General features: G+C 41.6%; 3 protein-coding genes across 5 annotated transcripts; 2 read left to right on the forward strand and 1 right to left on the reverse strand.

Annotated features, from left to right (window-relative positions):
• Positions 1–5: 5 nt before the first annotated feature.
• On the forward strand, positions 6–2,339 carry si:dkey-21c1.1 (protein FAM104A-like). Its single transcript, XM_005448156.4, has 3 exons — positions 6–426; positions 809–914; positions 1,141–2,339. The coding sequence occupies exons 1-3, from the start codon at positions 410–412 to the stop codon at positions 1,396–1,398; spliced, it is 381 nt and encodes a 126-aa protein (XP_005448213.1). The 5' UTR covers positions 6–409; the 3' UTR covers positions 1,399–2,339.
• A 574-nt stretch (positions 2,340–2,913) lies between these two features.
• Positions 2,914–8,818, reverse strand: tepsin (TEPSIN adaptor related protein complex 4 accessory protein). 3 transcript variants are annotated; one of them, XM_003438577.4, is made up of 13 exons: positions 8,648–8,818; positions 8,279–8,351; positions 7,917–8,008; positions 7,715–7,808; positions 7,554–7,621; positions 7,367–7,448; positions 6,945–7,016; positions 6,676–6,864; positions 6,363–6,546; positions 5,804–5,917; positions 5,399–5,477; positions 5,182–5,316; positions 2,914–5,072 (listed from the first exon to the last, which is right to left on the reverse strand). In XM_003438577.4, the coding sequence occupies exons 1-13, from the start codon at positions 8,684–8,686 to the stop codon at positions 4,452–4,454; spliced, it is 1,842 nt and encodes a 613-aa protein (XP_003438625.2). In that variant the 5' UTR covers positions 8,687–8,818; the 3' UTR covers positions 2,914–4,451. The 3 variants fall into 3 exon arrangements, with proteins under 3 accessions (XP_003438625.2, XP_005448214.1, XP_005448215.1); XM_005448157.3 differs by having other exon boundaries at positions 6,676–6,867; XM_005448158.3 differs by having other exon boundaries at positions 6,676–6,867; positions 8,279–8,406; positions 8,648–8,766.
• An 89-nt stretch (positions 8,819–8,907) lies between these two features.
• On the forward strand, positions 8,908–10,024 carry ndufaf8 (NADH:ubiquinone oxidoreductase complex assembly factor 8). Its single transcript, XM_019362216.2, has 3 exons — positions 8,908–9,191; positions 9,613–9,723; positions 9,814–10,024. The coding sequence occupies exons 1-3, from the start codon at positions 9,111–9,113 to the stop codon at positions 9,832–9,834; spliced, it is 213 nt and encodes a 70-aa protein (XP_019217761.2). The 5' UTR covers positions 8,908–9,110; the 3' UTR covers positions 9,835–10,024.
• Position 10,025: the final 1 nt, after the last annotated feature.

Here is a 10,025-nt window from a genome sequence, read left to right on the forward strand (position 1 = left end):
CGGAAGAACTTCGGTTAGCGCAGCTAAAGTTAGCTAGATAAGTGGCTACTCAAACGGTAGCAGGTAGCAGCTAGCGGGCTAGCTTGCTCCTTTGCTGTCATGACTGGGGCTTCTCGAGATTTCACAGCGTAAACGAGAATACCTAGCAACTTGCTTGTTAGCTTTTAGTCGTTCGGCTAAATTTGTGTCCCCGCCGAGACGCTGGCAGAGCGGAGATTTTTTGCTTTCCTGTGGCTACCGGTGCTTCTTCAGCCGGCTGAAGATAGCTCACTTTACACACCCTGGACTTCCCAGTGAGATGAGAGAGAGCAGCATTGCCAAAGCATTTAAATAAGACATCTTAACCCGGCTGACAAGGAGTGTCAACCTTTCTGTTTGCCAAAAATAAGCATCCGATAAGACTGAAGAAATGCTGACTGACAGCAGGTAAAGACGAGAACATACATTTTCACAATTTTTCACAATTATTTATTATAGGATCATCATCAAATGGAAAAATACACTGAGGAATTGTGTCATTGTAATTCAACGTTATGACTAAGTCACATTTTGCAGGCATCCAAGTTCTAGTCATACAATTCATAGCTTCATACAGACCCCAGTAAAGCTGTGTAAGTCTGTATGGTCTCATAGTACGAGTGCCACATGCCTGTTCATGTAACTGCTTCAGTCTGTGTTGCTATTTTTGGTTCCTCTTCATGTACTCTCTTTCTGATACTCTTGGCTTCCTCCGCCCAATCTCTCTCCCCCTCCCTGCATCATTTCTGTCACACAATCTCTCTGTTCCTTGCATCGCTGTTTTGTACAGGAAGAGGCACCATAGCTGCGACAGCGAGGAAGACCAACAGCTGAGGCCTCAGGCCAAGAGGTCAGGAGGGGGTCCCTCGCTGCTTGTATCAGATTTGGACTCAGAGGTGAGACACACACATAGATTGTGGGTTTGCTCCTGATTGTCTGATAAAAGTTGACGTCTTTTACCTTATAATGTAAAGCTTGCTGCATTTTTGCAGATAGAGCACGTGTCTTGGGATCACATACAATGCGCCGCTGTCAGAAAGAGCTCAGACCGTCTTTATTCACAGGCTGTGCATCCATCTGTGAAGCTGCTGTTCAGACTCCAACTCTGTTCTGTGTTTGCAGTCTTCCAGCAGTGACAGCAGCAATGGGATCAGCAGTCCAGAGAGAGCAATAGTGGCCACCACCAGACCATGCATACACAGCCAAAACAGCTGCATCACCCAGGACCCCGTCAGCCCAAAGCCCGAAGACTCTGCCAGCTCCTTGCAGCACGGTTTCCATGGTGATGGAAGAAGTGTCTCATATGACTACATCAACAGAGTCCTGAGGGAGGCGCACTTCAGCAGTCTGCAGACCAGAGGCCGACCAGGCTCGACATGACCGTGACCTCCGGCCCTCGCCCGACCTTGCCTCCTGACCATTTTGTCCCTCACCCATCAGTGTCAACACTGCTGGCATGATGGTGCCTCCCAGAAAGCCTCAATAACACCATGGGATCAGGTGTAAGGCGATGATGTGTAGGGAATAGGGTTGCAACAGTATGAGATTTTCACTGTCTCTGAAAATATCATGGTATTACAAAGTTCTTGTCATTATTATTATTAATTACAACTCTTAAAGTATTTTTTATTGGTTGAAATGTACGTGGTATGATAACTTTCAGTTGTCGTACTATAGCACAAGACGTATTATGAAAACAGCATACAGCTGCAACCCCATTGGGGAGGTTTATGGATTCTGGGCTCATCCCCACCTCAACATGTACCATTTGTCAAGATCATAAGCACATCCGCCTTTCCATGGCCCAGCCACTGTGGTTTTCTGTGCAGTATCGATGTGTACGTGTGGATTTGTGTGTATGTGTGTGTGTATGCATGCACCCCGTGCACTTTATGAAGAGGTCTCCTTCTCTTTACATGCGTGCGTCGATGCGTGGACATTTTCATTGGTGCTAATCACAAGAAAAGTGTGATGATGATGATCCAAAGTGCTTGCAGAACTAAATAAAGCTAAGCACTTTACTCTGTAAGTCTTTCTGTTTACTCTTGACTGGTACAGTCGGTCGCTTGTTTCCATCAGAGAAGTGGGAGTTATTGTGATCCCATATGGAGAAGTAAGTTGATGGAGGCCAATGGATTCACTCCTAAGGAGCACGATCAATACAATCCATTAAAGAATATTTTAGGCTTTATTTGTTTTCTCTAACCAAAGCTATAAAGTTAGAGCATGCTACTTTTTGCAGGCACTGGCTAAATGAATCTAAAATGTCTAGGTGTGGTTGGTCAGTGGGTTTAAGAGGATGGAACAGAGATCCTCATAGACATTTTGGCTGAAATCCAACCTTAGATTAAACCCTGGCTAATTATAGGTCCATAAGAAGGCACTGTGGAAAGTGCAGGTCAGGCAGCAGTCCGCTCGGCACAGCGCTTCTAACAAAAACAGACTCTTTAAAATAATTTAGAACCCAGTGTTTACTTGTTCCACATTTTCCACATTGTGTATCTGTGTGTCATAAGCCTGTCAGCCATACTTGTTTATGGGTGGTTTAATATGACCAGTACACTGTGTTTGGAATAAAATGAAATGTAAAAGTGATTCATATGTAATTTCCCCAAATCATTTGAAATAAAGTGTTGCCAAAAGTGATGTGTGCAAACATGTCAGATAAAAAAAAACAAATGACATCAAGACTACGTAGTGGTTAATGCTGTGACAAAAATACAGCATGCTTTATTGTCCTGCATGTTGAACAGCTTGGCTTGTGTTCACTGAACTGAAACACATCAGTGGCGTTCATTATAGTACAATTACGTTGAATTACGATTTAGGCGTGTAGTTTGAACTAGATTGCACTGCAATAAATATGTAAGTGAAACAATGAAGGCAAACCTTTGCTCAAATGAGAAATCCTTTATGACTGCTTACATATGATCAAACAGTCAAGACATTAGTTATGCACACACAATAACCCAATAACCCCCTTTTTTTTTTTAAAATCATGCACTCTACAAGTCTCATTTTAGTCAACAGAGCAGACATAATAAATAAATTTCTAAATTTACACTTGGAACATTTACAATGACTTAATAGCTTAGTACCAAAAATAATGGAAGACAACTCTCTTTTTTAGGTTTCGGTTCATAAGAAAAGCGACTGTAGTGCAAATTTCAAACAGAGGTTCTCCCCCTCAGAGGTTCAGGCCGTGCTGCAGAGGTGGAAGTTGTTACATAAAAGAAATCCTGAGAGAAAGCAACCACCAGTGTGCCCCGCAAAGCCAAAACACAGTAACTGCATACTTTATTAGATTTAAATTTAGGCCTAAATCTGTTGTTTTAAACATTATGATTTCACAGAAGTGTCATTTTTAGGGAAAAAGGGAAAAGTAGCAGGGTGGGAGCATTCTGTTTGCAAATGACGCAGGAACTAAAACGAGTGCTGCTGAAGACTAGCCTCGCTCAGACTTTGGTTTGGACTTTTATTTGATCAGCCTTCCATATATGGAATAAGCCTTTTCGTAAACCATGAATTTTTTCAACAGAAGTATTTATTCATTAGTTCTTTTTCCCCCTCAGCCTATGCTTAACACATGTCAAGACTGTGTTTTCCTTGCACTCTGTAGAAAGGGGACCCATTATGTTTTTTATTTGCTCATACAGATGGTGGAAGTTTCAAATAATGAGGTCAGTGTTTGTTCAAGTAATCCTTGTAAACTAAAAGCTCAGGCTTCAGATTAATCGAAACATTTTTTTCCTACTCTCGTCTCTGTATGACATCAGTGAGAGCAGATATCCCTAATGAGACCGTCTCAGGTACACAGATCTGGCAATGAGCACAGAAGAGTGAAAGACAGCTCGTTTCTGACGGTGAGGATGAACTGATGAGCTGCACTGAGGCCCAGTATGATATAAATAAATGTAATTTTGAACTGTAATGTCATGCAAAGCTACATTACAGTCTTGGATTAAAGATATGGAGGTGGAAAAACAGCATAAGTCATCCCCCTTAACAGTTAGGTTTTATAAAATAAATGTTACAAAGATCTCTCTTTTCATGGTTTCTGCAGTTATTGTCCTGTGACTTTGTAAGGCAGAGTAAAGACCTCTAATTCAAGACAACTTCAGTCATTAAATACTTTTAAAATACACTGCAGCAGACAAAGACCTGTCTTTAATGAGGCAAACCATCCACAGACTGATATGATCTGCAGGCTCTATTTATGAGTCCCAAATCTCTCTCTTGGCCCAATTTGCTGTTTAAAAACAGTTTCTGAAGAGGCACACAGATAAGAAAAGAATACTGAATTAGAATCTGCTATCCACTTACAACTTAACTGGTTGGATCTTGGTTTGGAACATTAAACAGGTTTCCAAAAGGATCAACGCATGATGACATCATTGGTTTAAAGTAGAACAGCTCTAAACTGTTGCCTGCAATCAAAAGTTGAGAAAGGAGAAAGCTGATACTGACTGGCTGCAATTAGGTGCAGAGGAACTGCAAACTGAGGGAGCATCCTCACTGGTTTTACTGGTGATAGACGAGTTCACTGAACAATCAGACTTATGCACAGCGTCCATCTCCTTTACCCTGTCGTCTGTTTTGTCCTCCACTTCTTCATGCAATGTTTCTCTGTTACACAGCGGCCTTCCTTTGGTCACCAGTTCCATGCCACTGAACAGAGACGGTCTGCTCTGGGGGTGTGGCTTACTCTGAGGTTCACATGAAGCAAGGGTGCTTTTATCTTGAACAGACTCTGAATCTTCAGCATGCAGTCTCACCTCGGCTGTCCTTACTGGTTGGACCTGATCTTCTGCTAATTCGTGGATCTGAGCCAGATCCTGACTAGGAGGGGGAGATGGGTGCTTTGGTGGTTGAGTGACGCCTGCAGATGAAGTGTCCGGCTGTTGAAGTTTGAAACTGTCAAACAAGTGCGTTGGCAGTAAATTGCTGCTAGAGGTGTGAAGCTGATTCACTGTTGCCTGATGGCTGCTGTTCACTGCATCCTGCCTGGTAGCATGCAGAGATCCGCCCATCAAAGCCTCAAACTGTCGCAAGATCTAGTCAGAGGAGATACGCAGATAAAAATTTAAAAAAAGCACAAATAAGTATTATTGGGTTTACTACTTGTCCTTAAGTAGTAAAGTTGTCTCCCTCTGCTTCGTTTACCTTGGTGGCTTTGTTTGCCACCGGTCCTGGAGGGCCCTCGCTCAGCTGGCGAAGTCTGTGCTGTGTGGCTCCAAACATTTGTTCCAGAGAGAGGAGGTCAGAGGTCATCAGGGATGCGACAGCACACAGCACCCGCTGCAAGAGTAGACAAACGACACTATAATTAGAGTAAAGGTGAAACAAAGAATTCTGATTTTCAATGTCTTCTCATTGTTACCATCTTAATGGTGTAGGAAGGATCTTGAAGCTTGCAAGACAGCAACTCCACCACAACCTCGCAGTTAAGAATGGAGCACCTGACAGAGTTTAAAAAAAGAAGAAGAAAAAAAACACTGAAATTGTGACACAATTCCCAACTGCATCACAGAAACCAAAACAACCAATAAAAAAAAATACTATATATATATATATATATATATATATATATATATATATATATATATATATATATATATATATATGTGTGTGTAATAAAATGAAAAAGCTCAATTAATAATATTAAAAAAAGGCAACTGAATACAATCAGAAGTTTAATAAAAAACTAATTAAAAATGAGAAACCAGCTCATAGAAAAGAACCAGCCCAGGCTGTTGTGTTTTCAATGCGATTTTGGTGCACTGACTCTTTGATGAAGTGTTGGCTCTCCTCTCTGGAAAGGAAAACTTTGGAGCCTTCAGTCAGTTTATTGATGAGTGCCATCTCCTGACCACAATCCCCTAGCTGCAAGGCCTCCACCCTGGAAACCACACAAAGTATGAGAGGAAAGTAACAAACTTGAAGAAAACACAGGTTTTTTGTGCTTATAATGCTCAGGAACATGACTTATTGCATAGAAAAACTAACAATCCTGGCAAGAATTTTATTCTTAAGTGACCAGTAAACATTAAACTACACAAACTGCACACAGAACATTTGGAGATTATGCTACAAGCTCCTGAATGTGACTGCACTGGAATGAAAACAGTTGGTTTAACAAACTAAAACCATCTTCAAACATGAACAATTTTCTGAGGTTTCCTTTTCTTGTGTGTCACACAACAGGAGATATGCACTGTCACTGTACAGGCATTGGGTAAAGTCTGTTTAAAATCCAGTACCTGCTCTCAGCTAATGCATTAAAAAGAAAAAAAAAGACTCGAGTGCATGATGTGTTAAAAAGGTTAAACGTTTTTGACACTGACCGATCTGATAGGTCCCCACTGCTCTCTCTGCTGGTCCCTGATTGGCTTCCTGTGCCAGCTGACTTGCTGCCCACCGACGCCCTGCTATTGGCAGCGATGTCCTGAGAGGAGTTGTGAGAGGAGCTGTTGCCACTGTCCGTCTCTTCCCAGCCACCTCCTACCTGCCCAGGGCACCACTTAGTCACTGGTGAAGTGAAGACACATGAGGAAAACCTTAATTTATAAACATCTGTTCGCTACTAAGGCTTCAGTTTATACTTTCTCTCAATCTTGCCTCAATAAAATGCGTAATTGTGCCAGCTTCATTTCTGACCTTTCGGTCTACAAGCAGGCAGATTATAGGCACACGCTGGCACGGCCACTTCTATGGGTGCAGAAGGCGCCACCACGGCCCGGTAATGGTTGTCATGGAGACGGATCCCCTGATGCTCAGTAGGGGGAAGGACAGCGCTCGCCACCACCTCAGCTGCTTTCTGAATCTTATCCAGAAGTGAGTCGCTGCCTGCTGGAAGGCACAGGTCCAGAAATTTACACACGCAGTAAGTTTGATTTGTATGTACTGTGCAGCTCTGCTTCCCTCACCTGTCCCCTGCTTTCTTGGACTGTATCCAAAACCCTGCATTCCTGATCTGTGGGAAGTGGCCGATCCCATACCTAAATAGAATGAAACAAATTAACTATTGTACACACAATGCAATTCAATGACTACTTCTTTCATCCCATCTACAGATACCCATTCTCTTCTATTACTTGTTTATTACATGGAGCTAAAGTCAAACCTGGTAGCAAAGTGATGTACAATAGTTTGGCATACAGGATGTAGTACATATATTTGGGTTCCTAAGTCTTTAAAGCTTATATCTTTGATTAGGAAAATTATACTTTCTAATTCGTTTTTGAGTTATCACTTTCACAAACTTGGGTGTCCACGTCGCCCGGCCGCCTGCCCATCTTTTAAAGATGAGTGCCGTTTATGGTCATAATCAATGTGTGTTAGCACTTACCCATTGTCGGTGGGGCAAGATTAAGTGAAGAAATGCTGTTTTTGGAGGGAATGACATCTGTGAAAAGTAAGCGGGCCACTTCCTGTAAATGGATGAACAACGAAAAAAAAGTTCTTATTCAAGCTACCTTCCATTTCTGTATAACTGACTATATTGAGATGAAAATACAAAACAACCCGTGTTGTACCTGTGCTGTATTCCTCACTTTCTCATATAATGCTGTGCCATGGATGGGATCAGGAGGGCCGCTGTAAACTTATCGAATAAAAATTACCCAAAGTGAATATTTATGAACGATGCCAGCAGCAAAATAATGAAAGTTGAAAGCACAAATGAGAAAAGTCTAACCGGATGCTTGCTGGATGAAGGTGGAGTTCCTTCTGAGTTCTGTGAGGAAATGGTTGGACCCATGACCACAGAGGTGGACAAAGATCTTCAGCACCTGATACACCAGAAGCAAGAACAGAACCCACACTTACTCATAAACTGCAATCAGCAATGTACAGGTCCTTTAAAGAGACAGAAACAGTAGCAAAAGCAATTCTCTCACCTTCAGTTTGACATGACAGGACTCCACTTGTAGCCTCTCCAGGAGGTATTCCAACAAACACTGACCACAACCTGAAGACTCATGGGAGATTTCTACAGTGTGCTTAGAATTAAGGTTATAACACTTCATCATACAGGAATTACTATTCCCATGGTTCAGTGGGTATAAACATTTGACTGATAACACACTTCACACACAGAAAAATATCATTTTAACCTATCATAGCCATGTTCAAGGTATGTATCCATCAGTGACTATGTAAAGTCATGGCCACAGCCTACTTATACAGCCCTAACATGCAAAAGAGGCCAGCAGGAGTAGGAACTTTTTGCAGATCAACAGCAGAAGCAACTAAAGGATACTTCCAATCTCCTGGAAAAGGTAGCCAGGACAGGGGTTTTCATCATCTGCTGTAGCCTTCATCAGGGTGGGCACCTTGGATAGTTAGACGAAATTGTGGTTTACCACTTCAGTTGACCGCAAACTGACCCTTAAACCAGTGTGCAGCATTAAGTTTTAACGAAACAACCTGACACGTCCAGTGAAACACAGAAAGTAAAAAGCCAAAAGATGTTGGTTAAGGTTGTTAGCTAGCAGGCTAAAAGAAAGCTATGGTTTCGCAAAAGCTAATAGATTTAAATAAGTACGTCAACGCTACGTGACATTTAACATGTTCGTTTTGGCTTCTCTGTGTTCTTTTTTTAAAAATAACGACTGTCGATATTACTTACTTTCTGAAGAAAGGCTAATCGTTCCATAAATGTTGCCATGATTTAGCAGTCCCAGCTGCGGGTTACTCATCTTCCTTCGAGGCGTACGACAGAAAGGCGGGGTTTGAGGTGACCGCTAGCCAATAACAAAACACTAAGCAGCAATCCTCGACTCTATTGGCGTTCTGGTTAAACCAGGAGGTAAAAGATAACAAATCAACCGTCAGAAACGGTTTGACTGACAAGGAAATGAACGAATCATAGTTCAGGATTTTTATGGGCGTAGACAGTCGTCAACATGGCGCTGCACAGGGTTTTCACCGGAGCGCCGTCTGTTAGTTGATATAAAAATAATTTCGGTTCTTTTGAGTTGTCAGAGATTTTAAGAACTTGACACGAAAATATTGCTGCTTCTTTTTTTAATCGTTGACTTAAAAAAATTTACCAGATATTAAAACAAATCTATTTACGCCTGAGCAGCAGCATGTCTGGGTCAAATGTCTGGAGTCGCACTAGGGAGAAAATGAGACTTTTCCCGGAACTTTTTGCACAGTGTGCGAACGAGGTAAGTACAGGATGGGAAAATACTGCTTGGTAGATTATCCTTTGAACGGGTTCAACTCTGGAACCTCTCTTCTTCTCATTAAATATGATTATACTTATCTGCCTCTCCCATCAAAGCCAGCTGCCATCTCTACAGCAGCTCCCAGTAGGGGACATCCAAAATATTTCCTCATTTAAGCTTTTAACAATATACACGTGCTGCCGTGCACTTTATTATCTCAGGATGTAGGTTACTAATTAACATATTAGAGCATGGTTTAGCTTCTGGTGAATTGTTGGCAATAAAGTTAATGTGCCAGTTCTTAATAAACAAAACAGTGGAAATTTGTTAATAAAACATTGGTCCAAATAATTAAAGTAATGCAGTTATTTATTACATGGACAAATGTGCTTCCTGTGAAGTTTTAATTTGTGTTATTCAGGCAGCAGTGTATGGAAAGTGTGTAGCTGCTACCACAACAGGCACACAGGAGCTGAGGAAGGATCTGTGTGCCAAAGAGTTTGAAGCACTGAAGATCTGCTTTACCAATGCAGTAAGTGCCAGTGTCAGCAACTGTCACACTGAAAGGAGATCTGTTTAATGCTATCCATTTACCTATTTATATATTTGTTTTTTATTACAGGCCAAAAAAAGAGCCAGATGAATGGAATTCATCCAGGCTTATCTGGACCAATCTCAAGAAGACCGAGTTGACTGACTTTTGATGCTGGGAACAGTTTTTCATGTCGGTGTGGTTGAGATAAGCCATTAAGAACTGCCATAGTCTTTAACGTGAAAACCTGTGTGTGTCTGTGTGTAAATAAATAAATAAATAAATAAATAAATAAATAAAAC

This window comes from Oreochromis niloticus, linkage group LG8 (genome assembly GCF_001858045.2).
Source record: "Oreochromis niloticus isolate F11D_XX linkage group LG8, O_niloticus_UMD_NMBU, whole genome shotgun sequence".
Lineage (NCBI taxonomy): Eukaryota > Metazoa > Chordata > Actinopteri > Cichliformes > Cichlidae > Oreochromis > Oreochromis niloticus.

Bases quoted from the DNA above. Each gene is read 5' to 3' on its own strand.
- tepsin (XM_005448157.3), bottom strand. From the start codon at position 8,686: ATGGCAACATTTATGGAACGATTAGCCTTTCTTCAGAAA. The intron at 7,809-7,916 runs GTGAGAGAATTG...CTGGTGTATCAG, and splicing joins CCTGTCATGTCAAACTGAAG to GTGCTGAAGATCTTTGTCCA. The intron at 6,868-6,944 runs GTGAGGGAAGCA...TGTGCCTTCCAG, and splicing joins TCCAAGAAAGCAGGGGACAG to CAGGCAGCGACTCACTTCTG.
- si:dkey-21c1.1 (XM_005448156.4), top strand. The intron at 915-1,140 runs GTGAGACACACA...CTGTGTTTGCAG, and splicing joins TATCAGATTTGGACTCAGAG to TCTTCCAGCAGTGACAGCAG.
- ndufaf8 (XM_019362216.2), top strand. From the start codon at position 9,111: ATGTCTGGGTCAAATGTCTGGAGTCGCACTAGGGAGAAAATGAGACTT. The intron at 9,192-9,612 runs GTAAGTACAGGA...TGTGTTATTCAG, and splicing joins TTGCACAGTGTGCGAACGAG to GCAGCAGTGTATGGAAAGTG. The intron at 9,724-9,813 runs GTAAGTGCCAGT...TTTTTATTACAG, and splicing joins AGATCTGCTTTACCAATGCA to GCCAAAAAAAGAGCCAGATG.